Raw genomic sequence first — 26,790 nt, 5'->3', positions numbered from 1 at the left:
AGGGTTGTTGACAATGTTAATTTGCAATGTGGCTTGTAGCATCTTTGCTTGCCAAGGGTTGTTGACAATGTTAATTTGCAATGTGGCTTGTAACATCTTTGCTTGCCAAGGGTTGTTGACAATGTTAATTTGCAAATGTGGCTTGTAGCATCTTTGCTTGCCTAGGGTTGTTGACAATGTTAATTTGCAAATGTGGCTTGTAGCATCTTTGCTTGCCAAGGGTTGTTGACAATGTTAATTTGCAAATGTGGCTTGTAACATCTTTGCTTGCCAGGGGTTGTTGACAATGTTAATTTGCAAATGTGGCTTGTAGCATCTTTGCTTGCCAGGGGTTGTTGACAATGTTAATTTGCAATGTGGCTTGTAGCATCTTTGCTTGCCAAGGGTTGTTGACAATGTTAATTTGCAATGTGGCTTGTAGCATCTTTGCTTGCCAAGGGTTGTTGACAATGTTAATTTGCAATGTGGCTTGTAGCATCTTTGCTGGCCAAGGGTTGTTGACAATGTTAATTTGCAAATGTGGCTTGTAGCATCTTTACTTGCCAAGGGTTGTTGACAATGTTAATTTGCAATGTGGCTTGTAGCATCTTTGCTTGCCAAGGGTTGTTGACAATGTTAATTTGCAATGTGGCTTGTAGCATCTTTGCTGGCCAAGGGTTGTTGACAATGTTAATTTGCAAATGTGGCTTGTAGCATCTTTGCTTGCCTAGGGTTGTTGACAATGTTAATTTACAAATGTAGCTTGTAGCATCTTTGCTTGCCAAGGGTTGTTGACGATGTTAATTTGCAAATGTGGCTTGTAGCATCTTTGCTTGCCTAGGGTTGTTGACAATGTTAATTTACAAATGTAGCTTGGTGCATCTTTGCTTGCCAAGGGTTGTTGACAATGTTAATTTGCATATCAGGGCCATGCTGCCTCTTAATCTCAGACACAAAGACATCATGATCACATTCTCAAGACATCTTTTCCATAAGCAAGAATAGATTAGATATTCATCCATTTGTCATTATTTTCAGGTTGAAAATTTATTTTAAACTCATTTTGTTTGTTTAGGTTATTTTTGTAAACCTATTTATGTTTTATATTGTTATTTTAGATAATAGTTCATTTGTTTTTTTATAGTGTTTGTGATACATTTTCATTTGTTTTATGTTGTCTGTATGCAAATTGTTATTTTGCTCTAATGTGTTAACTTGATGTGTAAAGCACTAAGAGCTTTTGTAAAGATTAAGTACTCTATTAAATAATAATAATAATAATTATTATTGTTATTATTATTATTGTTCACATCACTAACAAAGATGGGATTGTTGTTGTCCCTTGGCAATCTTCTTATTCAACTGGCAGTTAAAGTTATTCCCCTTGCAGTTATCCAGCCCCAGACATTTGAGGGATCTGTGCGGAACTTGTTACAGGATTTGCCAGATTTGTCTGTATCACGTCAGAGGGATCGGCTGTCATGGGGAATCCCTGTACCAAGTGATGACACCCAAACTGTGAGTAGGATTTGTAGTCTTTTCTGTATTATATTTCATTCAGAAATTGTGGAGCATTTACCTTTTTGAAAAATATATATTTTACATAGGTGATCATACAACCAATTCAGACCTCTAAATAAAAATGCATTGGTTGGTGTACATTATGCTGTACTACTTTTATTGAATATCTATCCCAAGTAAAGGTCATTACATTGAAAAATATCACAAATACACTTTTCACTATTTCTAAACAAAATAATACTTGAATGAATATTTTCAAAAATTCATAAGAATTTGCAGTTTTGAAGATCAATGGCTCTTGTTATTCAGATATAGAGAAAGTTTTCCCACAGCCTTTGTGGTCCAATTATGATAGGTCATAGATTGTTAAAGATTTCACATGGTCTTGTATACTTTTCACTGAATTTATAATTTTCTTTCATTGTAGTATTATTGTTGTTTTTTTCAAAATTACATAAGAGACATTAGAAGTGTACCCACATAATTTTATATATTAATCTATTTCAGAATTCATTGAGCTATGATACGTCTATATAAAAATGATGTTCATATAGATATTGTCTTCATATAATGGTAACATCATTTTGAGCTGTGCAGTAAACATTGATTTTACAAAATTGGACTAACTCAGAGTCTTGCTTGTGAATTGTAGGAATGTTGTCACCATTGTTAAGGTGCCGTGTTCAAGTTTTTCAAGTCAGCTTAGGACAAGTAAGGAGATTTTTTCAAAATTTGGTTGAGAGTTTTGGCTTCAGAAGAGCAATGATTTTCATTGAGAATAGCAAATCTTTCATTACAGTGCAAGCCTTCAGGTTTCTTATCCTCATGAGGATTCAAAGCTTGGGTCACTGTGTGAATAGTGTTTGGTTTTATGAGAACTTTAGTGTTATTTCCAAATCAGGGAACATTATTTTGAGTCAGCTAAGTCACACTGTAATAGAACCAGGATGAGGGTCATTTTTCCATCAGATTGGTAAACAACTGGCATCTTGAATGTTCTTCATTTCTAAGTATTGCTAGACCTTGAACTCAAGATGAGTAATTTCTTTATGTCTAATTAATAATGATCTTAACAATATATAATCCAAATTCACAGAGAAATATTAGCAATGTAATATGTTGTTTATATAAAAAAATGAGTAGTCAGGTAGGCCTTAAACTCAGTTATTGACTTGTCACACAATATTGATACGTTAAAAAATATATATAATCATGGAGAGAAGCCAACACAATACAAATTAAATATACAAAACATAGTATGCTTCATTACATGTATCGTCATTCTTGCTACCTATGCGGAATGTATATCTGTGTCCTTTGAACTTGATTCCATCCATCATAGAATTGTATGAGATATTTCATTTGGTTAGAGTTTGGTCTTTTAGCAATGAGGGCTTAGATGTCTTGACAAATTTTAAACTCTGAAAGCAATTGACTTTGTTTAATAATGATTGAGCTTTGTAGCAGTCTAGCCATAATCAGTTAATCTCTTTAAACCTTTTGTAATTACATATTACCACAAATGGCATAGTCCATGTTGACAAACATCAAACACTGAAGACAACCTACCCTGCCGACAGGAGTAGAGAAACAGCAATATTCATAAAAATAGGCACAAATTCATTTTATGCTTTCAAAATTGTTGCAGATTAATTACAAACAGAAACATATTAATGGTTTGAATATTTGCCATATTTTCCAGTCTGTAAAAGTCTATGCTTTTTGCCTGGAAGACTGGGCTTCATCTTATACACAGAATCAACTTATATATGGGTCATTTCATTGAAGTTGCATTAAGTACCAGTAATACTCTGATTACAAGATGTAACTCGCAAAATCAAAAAGACAGGTCACACAGCTGTAATGATTCTTGTTCAGTTACCGTGTCAATCAATTGTTATAAATTTATAAACTTATTTGATTGCTTTTATGTTATACTTTTATCATTATTTTGTATGCATTTATATGTATTTTTATTTTCTGATTCTCCAAAATGAACTAGATGAAAAATTAACGAGATTACAATTTACAGACTGTATGGCAGACTTATACCCCATGTACTGTATTTGTGCAAAGTATATTGTTTGTTTCTAAAAAATCACACCAAAAATATTAACATGTTTTGCTATATTCATCTTTTTTAACCATACGCTTCTCTTCCAGGTCACATCTTATACATTGGTCCATTGCTATTTTATTTACCAGTATTTTATCTGATTCACTTGAGCAATTACTGCTGCATCTTTTTGATTGATATACCTTAATTGATCCTACAAAGAGATGTAATCCATTATAAAATACGGTAGATTAAACACATAAGTATCATACCATATTTTCACAATATTGTCATATATTAACTATTGAATGCCCATAATATAGGTTAAAATTCAGTACAGAGATGGACTACTCATAGTTCATCAATGATCCAGTTTTAGTTTTGCATTTCTGATTAAAGCAGAGTGTAATGTCAGCCCATTACAAGTAATACTTGTTAACAAGCCGTTGTTTAGGCATCTCTCTTTGATTACAATTGATGGATTGGTCTTTGGTTTCTGACAACACTCCAAGCCAGTTTAACTGTTTGAACCCTGATATTGGCTTTGAGTGAAAGGCAGTGCCAGTACCCCTTTGTTGTCTATCATTAATTGACATCAGTTACTGATTTTATGATCTCAAATAGATTGAGAACCACAAGAAATGAAGCCCTTGGTCTTCTCATTTGTGTAAATTTGCTTTAGTATTTCACTGATATAATAAAGTTATAAAAGCGAGTATGTTTTTCCTTTTTATATGACATTACTCTTTTTTTCTGTCTGCATCATAAATTTTCTTTAAATTTCTCATTTCCCTATGGTAACCTCATAACTTTATTGGTGGTAGTTGTGGGGTTTAATGCCATTTTTCAGCACATGATAGGCTATGCATGGCAGCCAGTATTAATGGTGGAGGAAGAACCCGGGAAAACACCTAGAAGAACCCACGAGAAGCTACTGGCAAGCTTTCTCACATAGCCACATTGGCCAAATCCTGGACTCGAACCCACGCAGATATCTATTGGTAGCCTCACTAATTTGATCTTGTTCTCAAACAGGTATCAACTGGAACAAAATGGGCAGAGCTCTAGGCATATGTAAATGACGCTGCATTGCCATATGGTTCCTTCAACACAAATACTGAATTTCATTTACTCAGAAACCAAATTTGATTCCTCCTTTTGGCTTATGAATGTTTTCTTGCCTAGAAATGGGAAAATCAGTGTTGGAAATACAGTAAATTTCTTTGTTCCGTAATCACTGTCTTGGATATTAACTCCACCAATAGTGGATCTTTGCCTTTCAAAAAGTCTTCAGCAAACCACATCTTTTTTCAGAGTAAATTGAGTGAAATGAGACCCACTATTTGTGTTTGTATGATTCTGTACACAGATGATTCAAAGGATGAAGACAAAGTTGGAGCTTCTATTGCAAAACCCCATGGCACCATCTTGAGACAGTTATTAAGTAAAACCTTCATTTTATTGCAGAAATTCTAGCCATATTCCAATTTTGTTGAGCTATAACTTCTCAGACTCAATTTCATCATCTATTTTGGATTCTTTCTGAAAGCCTTGCAAAACCATTAATATTCTCACAGAAACAAAAATAAGTATTCTGTACTATTACCTAGTCAGATTGGTAGGAAGGGTAATGGAAGGGCAGATAATGGAGCCAAAGCTGCCCTGCAGTCCCCAGTCCTCAAATGAAAGATTCCATATAATGACCTAAAGTATTGTATAAATTATCATGATCTTCCTGGAATGAAAACCTACTTATGAACATAAACCCCTTATTGGAGAATTGCATCCATCATTAAAATCCCATAGATGAAGTGGTATTGTGCTGATCATGTGCAGGAAACACATACCTTACTCATTCAGTACCTCTCCTGAAGGGTGGAACTCAGCTATAGAGTGTGTAACTTGTCTGTGTCCACTGACAGTAGAAGACATTTTTGAGAATATTTACACACACACACACACACACACACACACACATACACATACACACATATGTACATACATAACATTCAGAATATTTCTGTGAGGTATTATAAAAATCTGTAAGAAAGAGATAAAATGTTGTAAAATTATTTCATCCAGGTCAGAACTCATTTAACACTTAAGTAAAGCCCAATCTGGAGAGCCATGCTACCAATGATACCCATAATAACAAAACAGTGACACGTAAGTCATTAAAATTTTGTGTACCTAAGTTAGTTTAGTCATCAACTTATTGGGCTATAAACAATTTCTCTATGTAAAAAGTTTAAGTAACTTTGTATAATAAGATGTGCTTGCTCTTCTTTATGGTTTTACTACTTGTCTATATAATTACTTTTATACAAGCAGAGAAAATATTATTATCAGGAAAGCCCTGGCAACATGGGGAAAACTTTTCTCATCTGTCACTTAGAAAGGTAAGGAAACATTTTCAAGAGAAAATAGAGGAAATTTAAGATAGCAAGCATTTGTTCTTGTGATCCATAGTAACACAATATGATACAATTCTTCATAGAACACTACTTTTGCAAATTTCTACATTTCTTTATCTTGAGCCCCCAAATGCTTGAGACTGTATATTGAAAAATTTTTTTTGGCTTATTGTGCACAGTTCTAATGGACAACTGGTGATACTTTTGTGGATTCCCCAAACAGTATTCTTTTTTTTGCAAAAGACTCCTATATCTGGATTTTCCTTTATTTTTTGTTTACTTTTATAGATCTATGTATGGCTCGATGCCCTGGTGAACTACCTAACAGTGGCAGGTTACCCACACCCTGGCTTCACATGGCCACCAAATTGCCATGTAGTTGGGAAAGATATATTGAGGTAACTCTATTTTGTAAAAAAAAATTTAAATTGTCAAAATTTATTTGACATTTTTTGTGTCAAATGTTGTCATTGATACAACATTGTATCCAGTCATATTGCTTCACCAGTACTGTGTCATGTTTCACCTGTATTCTGTCATATTGTTCCACCTGTAATCAGTTAAAATGTAGACCTGTACTCTTAATGTTGCATTTATACTGTCAAAATGTTACACCTGTACCCTGTCATATTTTTACACCTGTACCCATATCATAATGTGAAACCTATACCTTGTAATGATGTTACACTAGATGTAACAGTCACATCAGCAGAATTTAAGTATGATAATTCTCTGATGATAAGACAAAGGGGTAAGCCTATTCTATTTTTCAGAAAGTAGGGACACTGATTTTTGGATATGACCTTGCCATAATGGAATAAAATCAACTCGTATAGTGTCTATGATGCTTCATTCTTTATTTTATGTGCGTGAGAATCCAGGCAAATGATGTCAGTTTTAGATTCTGTGTTTTTTGCATTGATATATATTGATTATGCTCAAGACATTATCATTCTATATGTTGACCATCATTTGTCATTGAAATGTAGTAGTGTGTTGCAAAGGTTGAAAATTTACATTTTTTATCCCCATGGTACGTAACATTGGTACATGCATAGAGGTGCCAGCCATTCTGAATTTTGTAGAATTATTAATAATTTTTTGTGAAACAGTTCTCAAACACATCTATGACAGCTTATTACATAATACGTAGTTTATCTGTGTAAGTTGCTGGAGTCTGGCTTAAATTAGTAGCATAGGTCTGTAACAAGCTAGATAATTTTTATTTTCTCTTAAGCTCAGGAATCAAATGTACAGGAAGAGTAATATACACTGCAGCTATTGCTGATGGTCAGTAATATACAGTGCAGCTATTGCTGATGGTCAGTAATATACACTGCAGCTATTGCTGATGGTCAGTAATATACAGTGCAGCTATTGCTGATGATCAGTATTTAATACTTGAATAAAGTTAATGATCTAAATTACTCATAAAAAGACTTTTATTTTAAAAAATAACATTATTATACCAATTAGAACTATAGCATAAGATTTTGTACAAATTATCTAGCTGTAAATGTTATGTATGGTTTGATGAGCTAACATGCTCTCATCACTATCAACAAGTGATAAATCTTTCTTTGGACAAAAGAAAACACTGGGACAAATTTATAGATCATATATTGTCAAACCATTCTTGAACATCACCTGTGGAAAGTTAGAAAAATATGATCTAAGACAGGTGGTTGCATAAAGCATGTTTATTTCTACAGTGATCTGGCCTTAAAGATCATATAAAAAAGAAAGTGATTATTAAAAAAGTTGACTTTTAACTATGAGTGTCTTTGTGGCAGTTGGACTGTAATGAGCTTTTTTGTTTTAGATTCCATGCTATATACTGGCCAGCATTTCTAATGGCAGCTAACCTGGAACCACCCAGGCAGATTCTTTGTCACTCCCACTGGACAGTGGATGGAGTCAAGGTATCACTTTGCTTCTTTCTTGTAGAATGTGTATAATTCACATCTGCTACAGGGTTTAGAATATGTGTAGTAAAATGTCAAAAAACAAATGACAGTAGTAGTACTGTAGCAGTTGTAGCTGTGTAGATTTTGAAATGACAGTAGTAGTACTGTAGCAGTTGTAGCTGTGTAGATTTTGAAATGACAGTAGTAGTACTGTAGCAGTTGTAGCTGTGTAGATTTTGAAATGACAGTAGTAGTACTGTAGCAGTTGTAGCTGTGTAGATTTTGAAATGACAGTAGTAGTACTGTAGCAGTTGTAGCTGTGTAGATTTTGAAATGACAGTAGCAGTATTGTTGCAGTTGTAGCAGTGTAGATTTTAAAAATAATTGTAGTTAACTAGGGGTATTTACGGGTTAAATGCATATTACTATTTTATGTACGCCACTCATTTTTTTACACTCAGATGAATCCACATAAAATGTAGAGACAGATGTTTATCCCATTTTTTTTCTCAAAATAACATTGCAGTATGCTTGACATGAAAACATTGTAATTGAAATTAGTAAATGAAAGTTCAATATATATTTTTGTTTTATTGTCAAATGCCAGCTAGTGCATGGAAATTTAGAATTATCATAAAATTTGCTCATTTTGGTAAGAACTCATATATTTTATAGGATTTTTATTGCTGAAGTCTCATTAGGGTCTATTCAAGTTGGGTGGTTGGAGGCACAAGTATTCATCTTTTGAGAAAATAATAATAATAAGGAATTTATTTACCTACATGGAAATAATCCTTTTTGTGGCCCACTATTATATACATATTTGAATACATAGTACAAAGTGGCCACTCAGTAGAGAAAGGCACCTGCAGCTCTTAATTTATTCAATTAAAAAAGAAAATTAAAAAAAATATGTTATGTTATATAAAAAAACAATATATGCATAGTCCATGCAGTGAAATCAGCCCCCTACAGTACTAAGATCAAGGAAAGTTTCAGCTGCAAACAGTACTTCAAGATTACTAGCAAGCTAATGTCAAGGAACAAATGTACACCACATCCAACTACCTTCTCTCCAGTCGACCTTCCAGACCTGTTTGCAAATTTCATCCGTGACAAAGTACAAATCATTAGAGAGAAGCTTGACAACACAATTTCATTTGATTCATTTTCACTAACAGTTGGGATACAGAATTTCAGTGGCAACCGTTAGCAGCATTTGAACCTGTTTCTATGGATTTAGTACGTACAATCATGATGATGAGTGCACCAAAGTCATGTGAACTTGATCCAATTCCAACATCACTGCTGCTTGGGTGCTTAGATCCAATATTGCCATCACTAACTGAGATGTTATTAATACCTATCTCTCATCCAGGGAATTCCCATCATTTTTTCAAAATTGCCATTGTAAAGCCTCTGCTGAAGAAACCATTACTCAACCATAAAGATTTAAAGAACTACTGCCCAGTTTCTAAGCTCCCATTCATATCAGAAATCTTAGAAAAAGTTGTTCTATCCCAGCTTGTATCTCATCTGAATTCAAACAGTCTTTTTAGCAATGTACAGTCTGCATATTGCCCTTGCCACAGTACTGAAACTACTCTTCTAAAAGTAGTTAATGACCTTCTCTCTGCTTTGGATAGCAGAAAGATTACAGTCCTAACCCTGCTTGATTTGTCTGCAACATTTGACTCAGTAGACTATGATATATTACTTCACCATCTCCAGCATGTATTTGGCATTCATGATACAGCCTTACTGTGGTTCAAGTCCTACTTGGTCAACAGGACACAAATTGTATCTGCAAATGGAATACACTCCAGCTCAGTTGATATATGTTGTGGTGTTCCACAGGGGTCTGTTCTTGGACTTGTTCTCTTCATTATATACACTCATTTGCTCTCAAGTGTCATAGATCATCATCCATTTTCTCACCAATTGTATGCTGATGACACCCAAATATACAAATCTATCCACCCAACTGAAGTTGTTGCTACCATCCAAGGTGTAAAAAGGTGCATTTCTGATGTGAAATCATGGATGACATGTAACAAGCTGCAGATGAATGATGATAAAACTGAAGCCATTCTGACCACAACACAAAGACTTTCTGATTCACATCCTTTACCTCAAACAATAAATGTTAGTAACACTAACATTAAATTCACACCAACATTAAATTCACATAGCCAGTATGAAACCTAGGTGTTACTCTTGACAGTACTCTAACACTGCACCAACATGTCATGAACATATACAAGGCTGCATATCTTGAGCTGAGATGCATCAGCTCCATTCGCAAATATCTTTCAGTTGATGCCACTAAAACACTTGTATGTTCATTATTACTTTCAAGACTGGACTATTGTAACTCAACTCTGTCTGGTTCATCTCAGTATCTACTTCAGAAACTTCAAAAAGTTCAAAACACAGCTGCTTGGATCATACTTAGAGTACCATGATCAGAGCACACCTCCCTGCTGCTGTGTACCCTACACTGGCTATCCATTTGATCCAGAATCAAACACAAAATTTGTTCGCTGTGCTACGTTTCACTGAAGGACTCGAGTCCAATATATCTATCTGACCTCACCCATGTGTACACACCAGCAAGATACTTATGCTCCTCTTCTGACAATCGTATACTCATTATTCCTACTACGAAAATAAAGTCATATGGACAATGTTCTTTTGTATACCAGGGCCCATCAATGTGGAATGAAATGCCCACTGAACTTTGACACAAAGACACAGTGATCCCATTCAAAAGTGCTCTTAAAACTCACTTTTTTCGACTGCAAGAACAAACTTAAAGACCTAATAATGTTCCCTACCCTAAATATTTACAACATGTTTTTACGTTTTCTAATTTCATGGTGTTTGTTTTTTGTAATAATATCATTATATGTTTTTTTTATGTTATAGGTGTTGTCTAATGTTGTAAAGCACTTAGAGCTTCTAAAGATTAGGTGATATACAAAGTCCTCATTGTTATTATTATTATTATTAGTATTCGAGAGTGCTCTTAAAACTCACCTATTTCGACTGCAATAACAAACTTAAAGACCTAATAATGTTTCATACCTTAAATATTCTCAACATGTTTTTTATGTTTTCTAATTTCATGGTGTTTGTTTTTGTTTTATATGTTTTTCATCTTATAGGTGTTGTCTAATGTTGTAAAGCAGTTAGAGCTTCTCAAGATTCTTAGATTACATATGTAAGATATGCTGTCAGATACCAAATTTTCAAAATCTCTTAGGTTCACTATTATCCAGGCTTGTTGCTTTCACTCTTAGTAGTTTGTACAAATTGTATAGCCTTTTCATTTGATGTTTAAAGGTACAAAAGTTTGTATTGGCTTGAATTTCTTAGTTTATAATGGTTTCCTTAATTTTGGAAGCTGTACTAACCAAACATTCATTAAAGGTGTTTGCTATTCCAACATCCCCATTAATAATCTAGCCTTCCTGGCCAAGTTGTTGGATTTTGGATGACCTTGTGGAATATTTACCTGCATCCAATTAGTTAATAACTTTCTTCATAGAATTGCAATTATTTTCTAAAGGTTATTGATGGTAGTTCTAGTTTGCCCCATTGATCATTTTATTTACTTTATTTCTGCATGTTTTATGATGTGCTTGTTGACCAACAGATTTGAAATAATCTTGGGTTTTCATAGCATCTGTAGTGTCAGGGATTAACCAGTCAGGTTGGAAGTGTAACAAGATAACTGGGTAGGATTTCAGATTTACAACAGAACACTTTTGATGGTGATACAAATGCAATGTATAATGATGAATGACTTGAATGTGAAAAGAAATTATGATTAATACATGCGCGTATAAGATCCAAATATTGGACAAATTAACATAATCCTCACGAACCTAATAATGCAACAAATGAAAATACAAATAAACGACCTTACCGAGTACAATGACAAAGGTGAATGATTCACAGTGATTTCACGCGATGAAAAGAATGATGTGTTTTATTCAAATAGTAAAAGATGTACTTTACTCATATTGTAAAAATGTATTCACATAGCTAGTGAAAAATTGAGGTATTTTACTCAGATAGTAAAATGATGAAAACAAAGGGACAGATATACCAAATATCTTTACAATACCAAAACACTGGGTATTACACCCCCCAAAATTAGCCCATGGCTTAAAGATTACATTTATGGAGTTACACACTCCATCACCAGCACACTGGTCAATCAAGCAGTCAGTATTCCAGGTAGTCACCAACCACCATTCATTTCCTAGGTCAGTCAAGCAATTAGCGCCTACCAATCGGTCAGCAATGCCTGATCACCTGTTACTCGACCAGCAACACTGTTAACTCGGGTCTATGGCTGATATGGCTCAGCTTTATAGCTGCTATGGTCAACTTCTTTGGTTAGCTCTACAGCTGGTACCACATCACCTCTGATTAGCTCTACAGTGGAAACTCCAATCAGCTAAAAATACATCTAACACCGTGTACTATGCATGACACAAGCATATACAATAAAATGTAATGGTGCATACTGTAAGTTATACAGATTACATTATCAGCACAATAGTTACAAAACAATGCACGGGTTCAGATGTAAACCTACCCATGCCCGATAAAAATCATACAGTACTAAAATGTTTCTTATAAATGCAACTTTATATTGCTAGTATAAATCTCTTGCTAAGTCACAAACAAGAACAGAAAATATTTCAATTATACTACATAAGCTGAAGCTACATAGAAAATATAAAAAAATAAATGTGGTAGTACAATAGTTATACACATGAAATTAATAAATAACTCACATACCTCTACAGCTGATGATGTGCATGTCCTTAAAGTAGACCGCTCACTGATGTCCTGTAATGTGAAGATTTACGGTGAGGCATTTATACATAGACAATGTCGCCATACATCGTCTGTACGCTGAAAGTATTCAATTCTTCCCACGAAAGCATTTCGCATGTGCAGCATTGGACAAACAGAACTCACTGTTTCAAAATATTTTACAGTATACATAAATCAACCTCGGTTATTGTTGTACACACAAAACAAAACCCAAGTACATGTATTTAATAAATAAAAGAGTATGAGTATTTTCTGTACATTAAACCTTTTAGATGTACACCCATTCTTACACTTCCTTACGTTACCCGATAATGCTTTCTTCGTGGTTGCGCATAAAGATGCATCACATTCTTGCTCATTCAAACATTCTTCATGAGAGATATCAGTAATGGCTTCCAGTACTTGTAATTTATGTAGAGGTTTGTTATCCTTCCTTACCAGAGCTCTGGTTTGCACTGCTTGTATGATCCAGAATCGGAAGTTGGACATGGTTTGGAGTCTAGATCCCTGTACATTGCCAATCGTAAGTTCATAGATCAGGTTGGCTATGCAAATAGCTTCAGTGGTTCCGGTCAGAAAAAGTGTTTTGATAACTATCCTTGCAAGAGGAACATGGTCATTTGTTTGGTCCAGTAGCATACAAGGCAATTAAAACCCAAGCAATTGGTCATCGTGAATGAGGCTCCGTTTCACGACTACAGTAGTGCACCCTGTGTCTGGTAAAAAAGTCACTTCTTGTCCATTGATAGTGCCATTTGCTTTTGGTACCCTTGCCTCAGGGAAATTACATGATTGTGCTGATCAGTTGGATACCATAGCAACCAATCTATGCACACACCACTGGCTTGTTCACTGTCAGTGGTTGGAAAAACTCTGCAAATGAAGGCCATGCTAGCTCGGTTGTCCAAGTAGATGTTATTTAGAATGTGATAAAATATAGTTTTTCAGTATCTGTATTGTTATTTACATCATTTTCTCCAACATCGAGAAGGAGGATGTCAAATTGAGAAAGATCCATTTTTCTAAATTTATCAAGGACATGACCAGTTCCCAGCCCAGATAATGGCTTGACTTTGAACCAAGGTTAAAGACCTCCTTCACTGACATATTTAATGATTAAGTCACCAGTCAATAGTGTTTATTTTTGAGAAGAATCGCTGGCTTTGGAAGAACCAGGAGTTTCACTACTAATATCATAATAGTGATGCTCACCATTGACAGCATTTTTGTGACTGGAGCTTATCTCATTTGCATGATCTCATTTTACAGAATGCATTCATAATGAAGAGAGTTTTTATTTCTATGGTAAAGTTAATAGCTTTCAGTGTTGTTTCATTTTTGACAAATTTGTCCATAATATTGTTGATCTTTGAAGTTTCTACAATAATTCTCTTCATTGTGTCATCAAAAGCTATGAATTTTTCATTGGTCATCATTAACATGGTAACATTATTTTGCATTTTTTTAGATTCTTCTTTCACCACACTTAAAATTTTAAGTTTCTAATGTCTTCCATTACTGACAACAGTGGATAAGAAGCAGCAGAACCTTATTTCAGTTATTCCTAACAGTAGAGTATCTTTGTACTCAAATGTTTCACTTTATCAACTTGTTGTTTTCTTCAATCATTAGACAGCGACTCTATGATTGGCTTAGGTTGCTTTATCCAGGAATTCACTTTAATATTTGAAAGTTTTTCAGCAACCTTGTTGTGTCTGACCTTTCCTTACTGGTATATTGTTTTTCCAAACATTCACATTCTTTTGATAACTTAGTTTGCTGAGTTTTATAATTTCCAGATGCAGCAATTTATTTTCCCTTCATCAGAGTCCTTCTGCCCTGCTCTACTCATGTCAGCATTTAGAAGGTTGTTGTCGTTATCCCTTGTTAGTGCTGTCATCTCCTGGTCACTGCCCAGCTCAGATTCATTTAAGGGGGTCTGTGCTTGATGGACTGCATGGCTGAAATGTCAGAATAGCTTTGCCAGATTAATTTGGTGTAGCACCACTAATTTCCATTTCTGAATTCCTGATAGGGGACAGTTATATTTGATTTCCAGTTAATTGAAACTTGATATCACTTGATGCTATGGAAGACTGGTTTGGGGCATTATGGAACTGAATTATAATTTGATTGCTGCCATAGTTACTATCATGGTTTTGGAATAGATTTTTTTAGCAGTGAGTTGAAATTCAATGCCAGCTCATTCTTTGTAATTAGTCACCTAATAAATAGAGTATAATTTTAAACAGTCACTTTAACTCTGCTTGACTGTGCATTGTCTGATGAGTGTACCATATGTACTTGCTTATAAATTGAGTCAAACTGCAAATGACAGATATCCTGATCTGCCATTGCATAATGTGTCTGCAGTGTCTGTATTGTTTGTTTTACTGATTACTAGTAACAAAGTGCACAGACCCAGATCTGTCAGTGTAGTATGTTATGGCAGATCTGGATCTGTGTGGTTTACAGTTGGGCTTGTCTTGTAAGCAAGTACATATGGTATAACATTAAAGATGATGCCACTTCAATCAATTCCTTGTCCGTATCTAAAGCTGTGTTTGTTCTTCCATTCAGATATACATTTTACATTAGAAACTGTTACAGAGCTGGCATTGTATTTCAGATTAAAATAATCTCCATCAGCATTTGTGGGCTTTTTAATGAGACAGTATTACAGAAATTCCAAAAGTAATCAGTCCTCTTTACTCTGGACACCTCTACATTAAACTGCAGTGACTTGGTATTCAAGTTTAGTTATCCTGCTCATAGACCAGAGGATCTTATCTGTTGTCTGTTATCCATATGTCCATTAGTACCGATTTATTATGTTGTCATTACTGCTTCTAAACTACTTGGAGGATTGCCATCAAAGTTTGCACACACATTCATCCCATAGCCTAGTTAGTTCTAAATGAAAGTGATACCACTTGAACATCCAATATGGCCAGCACAGTGGCTATCTTGAAAATCTTGTTATTGCTACATCTCCTGAATGGATGGTCCTATCAACATAGGGTTTTCACTTATGAGTGATACAGCTGCCAATCTGAAAATCTTGTTATTGCTACTCCTCCTGAATGGATGGTCATATCAGCATAGAGTTTTCACTGGATATCTTTTGATGTAAAGTTTGTTATACATAAAATGGTGCTAATATGACTTCCAAATTAATATATCTATCACATTGGCCATCTTGAAAGTCTTGTTATGGCTACTTTGCCTAGATGGCTGGTCATATCAGTATTGTGTTTTAACCAAAAGGCTTGTGATATCTCGTTGGTTCTGAATGGAAATTGTGTCAGTCTGATATTGAACATAGCCACCATGGCATCCATCTTAAAAATCTGGTTATTGTTACTTCTTCAAAATGACGAGTCATATCGACATTGAGTTTCCACCAGAAGACTTCAAAAAGACGAGTCATATCAACATTGAGTTTCCACCAGAAGACTTCAAAATGACGAGTCATATCAACATTGAGTTTCCACCAGAAGACTTCTTATGTTGTCTTGTTGGTTGCATTCTTACATCAGAGGCAGCTGATTGGAAAATCTTGTTATCGCTGTGAATGTCAAGATGGTTACAACACAGCAGTTGGAAGCAGGATGAAATGTGGAAATCAGCTAGTACAGTGTCAGTCTCTAGGAGAGACTCTTGTTTGGGCTTGATACAATGATCACTCAGGATTAGAATCACAACTAGTGGATTTGGCAGAATCCTGAATTCTAATGCCAGAATTAAAGGCTTTTAATACTGTCAGTTGTATTTCATGTTAGCAGTTAAATTTAATCCTATTTCAAGCATATTTTATTCTGATATTTCTTTCCATCATTATTGTTAATAGCACCACTTTTTGTTTTGCTTTAGATGTCCAAGAGTAGAGGCAATGTTGTGGATCCCATGAATCAAATAGATAAATATACTTCAGATGCCTTTCGATATTTCCTATTGCGGGAAGGTGTACCACATTCCGATGGCAGTAAGTATATATATGAATATCATCTCCAGAGTGTTTAGAAAATTCTTTCTTCAATAAATATATCTTAGACAATAACAATTGTTTGGATGAAAAGAATGGGGATTTTTCTGTGATTGAATACTTGCTTGAAGTAATGATTGGGCAAGATTTTGTTTAGTCCTTTAGTCAGGCATCAGATATTAGTGGCCTTCTTTTCTTTTTAACTGTTTAATTGTATTACTCAGGTAGAAGTAGATGAAAATGAATGCTTGTATGAAAAAATAATCCAGCACAACTTTTTTAGTCCAGTAGGCTGGTATCTACAAATCCTGAAACAGTTAACTTTACCTGTGAAACAGAAACAATGCAGAGCGAATAAAGAATGAATGTAAATGGAATGCAGACTGAATGCAAATGAAATGATAAATGCATTTTTGAAATTTTTTTAATACAAATCCAAAATGGTGAATCATAAATGAAAACAGAATGAAACATGAATGCATTTCATGAAAGAATTTTTGGAAATAATTTTGTTTTAGTTTAGGCTGTCACTAATTTTTAAAATAGTCTTTTGATATGTTTATCAAGGATTAGTCTTTTCATATGGTTATCAAGGATTATGGGGTCCTCGAGTGGCCATGTGGTCTAAAGCACTCTCCGTTATAGATCACTGCCTTCTTACCTCCCTCTGCGTGGGTTCGAGTCTTGGATTTGGCCAATGTGGGTATGTGAGAAAGCTTGCCAGTAGCTTTTCATGGGTCTGTGGTTCTTTCCGGGGTTTTCCAGGGTTCTTCCTCCACCAATAATACTGGTTGCCATGTATAGCATATCGTGTGCTGAAAAATGGCGTTAAACCCTACAACAACAGCAACATCAAGGATTAGTTTTTTCATGTGGTTATCAAGGATTAGTTTTTTCATATGGTTATCAAGGATTAGTTTTTTCATATGGTTGTCAAGGATTAGTCTTTTTATATGGTTATCAAGGATTAGTTTTTTCATATGGTTATCAAGGATTAGTTTTTCATATGGTTATCAAGGATTAGTTTTTCATATGGTTATCAAGGATTAGTTTTTCATATGGTTATCAAGGATTAGTCTTTTTATATAGTTATCTAGGATTAGTCTTTTCATATGGTTATCAAGGATTAGTTTTTTCATATGGTTTTCAAGGATTAGTTTTTCATATGGTTATCAAGGATTAGTTTTTCATATGGTTATCAAGGATTAGTTTTGTCATATGGTTATCAAGGATTAGTCTTTTTATATGGTTATCAAGGATTAGTCTTTTCATATGGTTATCAAGGATTAGTTTTGTCATATGGTTATCAAGGATTAGTCTTTTTATATGGTTATCAAGGATTAGTTTTTTCATATGGTTATCAAGGATTAGTTTTTTCATATGGTTATCAAGGATTAGTTTTTTCATATGGTTATCAAGGATTAGACCTGATAGACAGATTTTCAACCTTTAATGTTCTTTCTTGGCAAGGGAGACATGACCAACCACAGAGATTTGATATCACCACCAATGGTTGCATCTGTACAATTTTTATTTGAACAAAACGAAATAAAAAAAATAATTTGCTGACATCTATTCTACAACTGTAATTTTACATTTAATGTAGTTGTAGGTACTGTTTGTTTTTATTTGTTGTAAATTCAGTGCTGTCCTATGCATTTTATGCATTTGCTATTTTAGTATACTTTTAATAAGACAAAATGCAACAGCGTTAGTTAATTGTTTTAACACTTTCTTAAAAACTCTGAATTATTAAATAAACTTCATTTTGTTCAGAAGGGATGCAAATGAAAGGAAAAATTATTGGAAGCAGTCATTTTGTGACTGTAAATGAAAAACAATAATATGATTGCATATATGCAGCCAGTGCATGCAAGTGCACAAATCATGTAAATTTTGCACATATTTGTGAATTTGGAGATCATGGATACAGAAGAACTCTGGCAATTAAGTTTCATTTCATAAATATCAAAATGTAAGTTGTGCAGTATACAAGCTTTATTTAACTGTTAACCCTTAATGTGCTGGTTGCAACATAATTCACACTGTTAGTAGAGGTCTTGCAGTGCTTGCTGTGACGTGTCACTATTCAGGTAGGCAACTGTTTAGACATCTTGGTAGTTTGGCTGGACATGAATGGTTGTTTAAAGTGAATTTCATTGGCACATTGGGCTCTGGAATAAGTATTCTGCTGCACTTTTAACCTTTTACTGATCAGTAAAGTTCTACAAATGCTTAAATTTTAAAATATGGGCTACGTGAGAAATCTGAAATGACTGACAACCACAACAGAGTTCATCTGATGATGACAACTTCATTAGGCAATTACTGGCTGATGATTGCAATGATGACAATGATTTTTTAAAGTGTTAATTATTTTGGACTATTGGAGCTGTGAAAGCATTTCTGGACATGCTACTATGTGTTTCTGGACATAAGTTACTGAGATGTTTTTTTAACCCAAAAATGAAGTAGAATACTAGTCTGATGTACATGCTAGATGGAAAAAAACAGACAGCATTCCAGTCAACCACCTATTCAGTCATATTTCAGAATGTAGAAAAGGCAGAATATTAATCCTAATTAAAATACTGGGAAAAGAAGAATGCAAGTTTAATTCCTTTTCACAACAGTTCAGCTCTGAGGGATCTTGGCTGTAAGACAACACTTCATTGTAAGGGTTAAAATAATGTAATAAATAAGAACCTAAAAGGAAACTGAACAGTAAGGATATTTATTTGATCAAGATACCTCTGTCTGAACAAGCAGACTCTGAGATTGATAGACTTAAAAATCTAATACAGCATTATGAAACAGACAAGAACTCCGACATTGTAGTTGGCAAAGCGCTGATTCAGGAAAGTAAAACTTTGGTAGAGCTCATGTTAGTGAAAAGTCTTGTTTTTGAGGAACGATATCTGAAAGACAATACTTATTTATTGTGAAAATTGATCATAACAACCATAAAGAACAGCTGGCTAAGATAGCTGTGCACATGCCCCTTCAGACATTTGACTGTGAAAGAGGTTCTCAGCACAGAACAATATTCGTACACTGATAAGCAACAAATTAACCTGAGGCACAGCCAACAGGCTAATGCCTATACAACTAGAGGATATATCTTTTGAGGATTTTGATTTCAATAGAACTCTAACACAGTAGAGCAGGGAGAAGGAGAGACATATTTAAGTTTTATGTAAATAGTGAACTATAGTTATCCCCCACCCCTTTTTTCTACTTCCTTCTTATTTTAGTGAAGGGGAAGCTCTTCCATTTAGATGAAATCCTGATGACAGAAAAATGCAAATATAAATTTAAAACAGACCAATAATTTCTGAATACATTGCAGATGAAGCTCAAATTAGTTGCCAATTTTGTCAAATTATATATTAGTTGAGAGAGAGAGACAGAGACAGAGAGAGAGCAGGAACTGGGAATTTTAGCTCAGGTAGTTGAAGACCAAAAGAGAATATGCAATGGCTGTCATCCATCCATGAACACAAGTTTGTTATCAGTACTCCTTCTTTACCACTGGGAGGATTGCCATGGAACTTTAAACACAGTCATTCCAGGGTCTTCTTGGTTCTGAGTGATAATGGTATCTCTTGGACATCCAGCTGGTCAAACCTCCAACAGAGCCAGCATGGTTGCCATCTTGAAAATCTTATCACTACTTTGTCTGCATGGATGGTTGTATCAACATGGTGTTTTACTAAAAGACTTCTTATAATGTCTGGTTGATCCTAAATGTAAATGGTGTCCCTCAGATGCCCAGTGTGGCCATGATGGCAGTTATCTTGAAAATCTTATAACAGAATGGATGTTCATATTAACATGTGATTTTCTCTTTAAGACTTTTTTATAATATGCAGTTAATATTTTGTGAAAATGGTACTGATGAGGTCTCCAGCATCACTGCTGTATTGGTCATCTTGAGACTCTTGGTATTGTTTCTTCCAAAAGGGTGGTCATATTGGCATGGGGTTTGCATTGAAAGGTTTCATATATGAAAACGGTTCCACTCTGACAACCATGATGGATGCAGTGGTTGCCATCTTTAAAGTCTTATTATTGCTACTTCTCCTGAAAGGATGATCATAATGACATGGAGTTTTCACTTAAAAACTTCTTAGTGCATCATTAATGAAACCTCCAGAGTTGCTGCTGTGGTGACCATCTTGAAAATATTGTTATTACTTCTCCTGAATGGATAGTCATATCAACATTGGGTTTTTACTAAGAGACTTCTTGTGATATGTATTGAAATGATGACATCAATCAGACTATCATATAGCCACCATGAAAATCTTTTGTTGCTACTTCTCCTTGGTATTAAAATACTTTGTGTAGATTCATCTTTCATTTATACATTTTCATAAGTACATAAATATCATATCCATGATCATATTTTGTATACTTATGGGCATTTGTCTTTCATTTATACATTTTCATAAATCCATAAATATTGTCAACTTAAACTATGTACAAAGTACCAACAGTACAAATGACTTGTAAAATGGTCCTGCTTGGACATAATTTGCCATCAAGTTGACAAAAATGATGATTATAATCAGTTCAGCACACATTATGAATGTTAATTAGCTAGATTATTCACATGGTTGTGTGACATCTGACCTTTTGTTAGCTACATGCTACTGCAATACAGATAATACATGTGAAAGTTTTTTTTAATAGTTTAGTCTATGTAAGATGGAAGAGTTGGAGATATTAATGAAAATTAACAGTAACTCATGTTCTTCATCATCTACAGTTACCAGACTTTGTGGCTGTCTAGTGCTTGAGGTAACAAAGAATCCTATTGGTTTGGAAGTAAAAAGTTCAAAGGCCAAGGTTACTAATATTGACAGAATCATAATGGTTTCTTCACAGTGACACTAGTTCTAAATTAAATATTTGGACCTCACTTTGTGGATGTCTTGCACTTTGGGTAAAGAAGAAGCCTATTGATTTTTAATTGAAAGGTCAAGGTCACTGTGGGGGAGAAAAAGGAACAAAAGAAAAGACAAATGATTTCTATACAAGGTTAGTTCTATGCCACATACATGGACCAAGCTTTGTGGATTGATTGCTCTTAGCATAAGGATAAAGCCTATTGGTTTGGTATTCAGAAGGTCAAATGTCAAGGTCACAGACTGAAAAAGAAAAATGGTTTCTACACAGGAATTTCAGTTACCGTCATAGAGCACTATTAATTTTGGGTGACCTTATAATGTGCTATTGACAGTACTCTTGCTGACCAATGATTTCATTTAAGGTGTTTTACTTGCTGTGTAACTAGTAATGTTCTTTTCCACATGCAAGTGATTATCGTACAGTTATGGACTTCTGATGAGGTCAATACATGGTTTATTAACCTGAGTGTAAGTAATTTAAACTGAGGCTGAAGTCCAAGGTCAGTATCATTTTTCATTGGTCCATACAACCACTTACTGCCCTCTTCAGATGTCTATAAATTTTATATGATAAGACATTTAGAAATATGCATACATGAGTTCAGCAGTTTTACTGCAAATATGACCAACCAGATATTTATATATTGCACAAAACTTCATGACATTATCATGTATGATATCTCATTCATGATAGCACAATGTATGATAACATGTTCTTGATAGCACCTTGTATGATATCTCTTTCTGGTCTCTTTGACTTTAAACAATGTACCTTTGCAATCCAGGATTGCATGACATAAGTGTTGTTTTCTGGAATATTTCTTCAGTTGGTGCACTCAGCAAAAAACTTCCTCAGAATGGGACCAAATTTTCCTGCTTCCATCATTTCCAAATTTACTAGATGACCTTTGGCAGCTGGATACATATACTCATTAACTGCAGCCTCTTCTAGATTGCATGAAATGCTTTAACTTTTGTGTTTCCAGACTGTATTTAGAGGATTTCTGTCAAAATATCACCTTTTGTGTTTTGAAAACTGTCATGTGACAACTTTCTGTTCACTTGCATCCACCTTTCTTCAGTGCTGTTTGTGATCATTGGTTAGATGAGGAGGATGGAGGAACCTGATGTTAAATTTTAAAAAAGTGAAACAATAAAAATATTTGCCACTGACAAGGGAGTCTAAACAGTAGTCTGTTAATGGTCATGTGACTACATGTAATTCATCTAAATATGGAATGACATTGTATTACTTATATGATATACACTCAAACTTGTCAATAGTGGCCACCCACCCAAAAACAAATTTTTTTCATCAGAGATAGGTTTAATTCATAGGCATGCTGATGAAGATATCAAATTTTACGTCCCACTCTGGCACAAATGGCAGCTTCTATTTCTGCTGCAATACTTTTTCCACCATACAGCATATGAATTAATTCAACACTCTTATGATAAAAACTGTCTCACTTTCAAATTTGACACCTTCAAGTTATGTTGACAACCACTGAGTTCAAGCACTAGAAGAAATGTGTGCAGGTTGACTCACATGATATTCCTAAATTTAAACAATACCTTCCTCAGAAAGCAAACGTTTGGTTTGCATGCACTGAGTGGTCACTGTATACATGCTCCAGTGACTGCTTATAGCAATGAGAAACCATTATTAAATGCCTCATCTCACCCCTCAGCATGTATTTTTCTACATCTTACCAAAGAAAAAGGGTGACCATTATATACATGACATTTGTATAGGAACTTTGTGGGTGGATGGGTGGACTGCTATATAAAGATGACCATTTTGGACAGATTTTACCGTATTTGGGTATCGCTTAAAGTTCCACTTCTTGGAGATTTCCACATACAGATACGAATCATATCTGAATTTATAATGAAGACAACTTATAAACACTAGAAGTAGATCACAGTGATTTACTTTTTGTGCACCATTCACTATGATAGATTTGTTGATCATGACCTGGCCAACAGAATGATGTAGCATTCTATGGAATCCTTTTTGAAATTTCTAACTACTTACCATCTCTACTCAGTTATAAGTCAAGTCAAAGTACAAACAACAAAGATCCTGTTCTGCCAATGCATTATGTTCCTTCAGCTCAGGATCTATACTGTTTGTTCTACTGATTACTCCTAACAAACCGAACAGACCCAGATCTGCCGGTACATTGTGCAATGAAGATTTGGGTCTGTGCAGTTTACAGTTGGACTCATCTTATAAGCAAGTATATGTGGTTTGTTGTTGTTGTTGTTTTTGTTATACGGTTTAACGCCATTTTTCAGCACAATATAGGCTATACATGGCGGCCACTATTAATGGTGGAGGAAGAACCTGGGAAAACCCCGGAAAGAACCACCAACCCACGAGAAGCTATCGGCAAGCTTTCTCACATATCCACATTGGCCGAGCCTGAGACTCAAACCCACGCAGACAGAGGTGAGACGGCAGTGATCCGTGACGGAGAGTGCTTTAGACCACTCGGACACTTGGGGCCCCCTATATGGTTTGTGTTGCAGTTACCAACATTTAGTATCAAAGTGGGGCCCGAGTGGCTGAGTGGCCTAAAGCACTCACCGTTATGGATGACTGCCATCTCACCTTTGTCTGCATGGGTTCGAGTCTCGGGTTCAGTTTGTGTGGGTATGTGAGAAAGCTTGCCAGTAACTTCTCGTGGATTAGTGGTTCTTTCAGGGGTTTTCCTGGATTCTTCCTCCACCATTAATACTGGCTGCCATGAATAGCATATCTTGTTTTGAAAAATGGCATTAAATCCAACAACAACTACAACAAGTATCAAAGTATACAAATTATAAAATTCATCTTGTACAAATTTTAATGGTGGCTGTCTCATTTACAGATTACAGTGACCAGCAGGCAGTAAATTACATCAACAGTGACATTGTTAATACCCTGGGAAACCTTCTCAGTAGATCTACTTCCTTATCTGCCAATCCAGAACAAATTTTCCCACGTCTTGATTTGGAGATGTACATGAAATATATATCAGCCTTTGACAGAGAAACATTTGAAAATATTGAACAGCTTTTTAGTAAGTTTGTGTATTTCTATCATAGACTAGATTATTTTTTTCCCAGTATTCTTGTTGGTTTGTTTGTACAGTATAGACCACAGTGCTACAGTTAGCAGATTGATCATAACCATTTAATTGAAAAGTAATCAACATCTACCTTACAATTATATTTGCCATTTTAAGGATTGATATATTAGCACAGAAACTGACAACGTACCAGATGCCATTGTACCTTGTCAGCTTAAGGTTGATATGCAGTCTATGCAAGTCAGATTTACCTCATCAGATAAAGGTTGATATGAGGTCTGTGCAAGTCAGATATAATGTGTCAAATTAAGGTTGATATGAGGTCTGTGCAAATCTGAATTACCTCATGAGATTAAGGTTGATATGAGGTCTATGCAAGCCTGATTTACCTGATCAAATACGGTTGATGTGAGGTCAGCAACTCTGATGTACATTGTTAAATTAATGTTGTTATGTGATCTGTGCAAATCTATTTGTCTCATCTGATCAAGGTTGACATGAGGTCTATACAAGTTTCATATACCTTGTCATATTAAGGTTGATCTGAGGTCTATGCAAGTCAGAGTTAAATCAGTTATAACTCATCTGGTTAAGGTTTTCACGAGGACTGTACAAGTCTCATATACCTGTGTGTATTTGGATTTTTAACATAGCGTTAACAATTTTTCAGTCATATCACTACGATGTCTGCAGTGTGACAGTTTATAGTGATGTCTAGCACTAGGGTATCATGCCGCAGACATGTCGCATGATGTCCCACCCAGTCACATTATCCTGAGACCAGGCCGACCACTCCTAACACTAACCTATTAATGCTGAGTGGCAAGTGAGGCAGCTGTTAGTACCATTTGTGTAAGTCTCTGATATGACTTGGCTGGGGATCAAACCCATGACCTCTCGCATCCAAGGCGGACACTCGAACCAATAGGCCACAGAAGTGGTTAAATCACAACTATGAAAGCTTCAATAACTTAAATAAAGGCTCTGATATTGATGTTGGCAGCAATTATTTTTTAAAAATTACCAAATTCGGATGTAAATTTTAAGTATGAGAAATGGCAGTTATGGTTGGTCACACAGCTTCACTGACTTAATGGTGTATGAGCTCTCTCAAGATTTTAAAGCACATAAAAAATTCTTCCGTGAAAAATAATTATACAGCTATAACGATTACATTTTACCCTTAAATCTTTCAATACATAATATATGTGTACCAAAAATGTCAAACGGTTAAAATTGCTGTTAAACATAACATGCACTGCACTGCTTAACAGTTAGCAGGCAGGCCTATGTGTATGGAGTCGAATAGGTAACAGGTGTTCTATTTATAGTGCACTGCACTGTGTAAATTTGCTACATGCATATCGACGGGCTAAAAAGCCATACATTCTATGAGGTAAAGGGTTAAGGTTGACCTGAGGACCGTACAAGTCAGATATACCTCATTAGATTAGGGTTGACATGAGGTCTGTACAAGTCAGAGTTAACTCATTAGATTAAGGTTGACATGAGGTCTGTACAAGTCAGATTTAACTCATTAGATTAGGGTTGACATGAGGTCTGTACAAGTCAGATTTAACTCATTAGATTAGGGTTGACATGAGGTCTGTACAAGTCAGATTTAACTTATTAAATTAAGGTTGACATGAGGTCTGTACAAGTCAGAGTTAGGTCAGATTTAACTGATCAGATTAAGGTTGCAGTAAAATATAAAAAATCCAGTATTATTTACTTGTGTTAAATTCATACAGCTACATAATAATATATTTGATACTTAATGTGCAAAACTTTTGTTTAATTTTGATCTCTCATAATTAACATCATCATTCTTCAGTATCCTGTAAATTGTGAATATTTAATTTCACATGTCTACATTACTGTGTAAGATATATAAGCTAGACAATGAAAATATAAGGTAGGTCTATTGTGAAGTGTTCATTTCAGCAATATACTTCAGGTTCAATATTAGAAAGAGGAGTGGTAGGCAAATTTGCCATTTCACTTTGATGTGACAATAAAAGATAAGTTGACTTTTGCTTTTGAGTAAGTTCTTTGACCAAACTGTGGATGGCTTGTATTTGAGG

At 34.9% G+C, this 26,790-nt stretch overlaps 1 protein-coding gene across 1 annotated transcript in view; it reads left to right on the top strand.

Annotated features, from left to right (window-relative positions):
• Nucleotides 1-26,790, top strand: part of LOC149807332 (methionine--tRNA ligase, mitochondrial-like) — an 87,022-nt gene that overhangs the window by 48,094 nt on the left and 12,138 nt on the right. Inside the window, exons 7-11 of the mRNA XM_089965457.1 lie at nucleotides 1,370-1,497; nucleotides 6,259-6,368; nucleotides 7,793-7,892; nucleotides 16,605-16,716; nucleotides 24,506-24,697. Coding sequence (XP_089821583.1) covers nucleotides 1,370-1,497; nucleotides 6,259-6,368; nucleotides 7,793-7,892; nucleotides 16,605-16,716; nucleotides 24,506-24,697 — 642 coding nt within the window. The remainder of the gene's footprint in view (nucleotides 1-1,369; nucleotides 1,498-6,258; nucleotides 6,369-7,792; nucleotides 7,893-16,604; nucleotides 16,717-24,505; nucleotides 24,698-26,790) is intronic.

The sequence above is a fragment of the Sinohyriopsis cumingii genome, chromosome 1 (assembly GCF_028554795.1).
Source record: "Sinohyriopsis cumingii isolate HCF-2022 chromosome 1, ASM2855479v2, whole genome shotgun sequence".
NCBI lineage: Eukaryota > Metazoa > Mollusca > Bivalvia > Unionida > Unionidae > Sinohyriopsis > Sinohyriopsis cumingii.
Note: the sequence above shows the minus strand (reverse complement) of the source record. Positions and strands in the feature narration are given on the sequence as shown.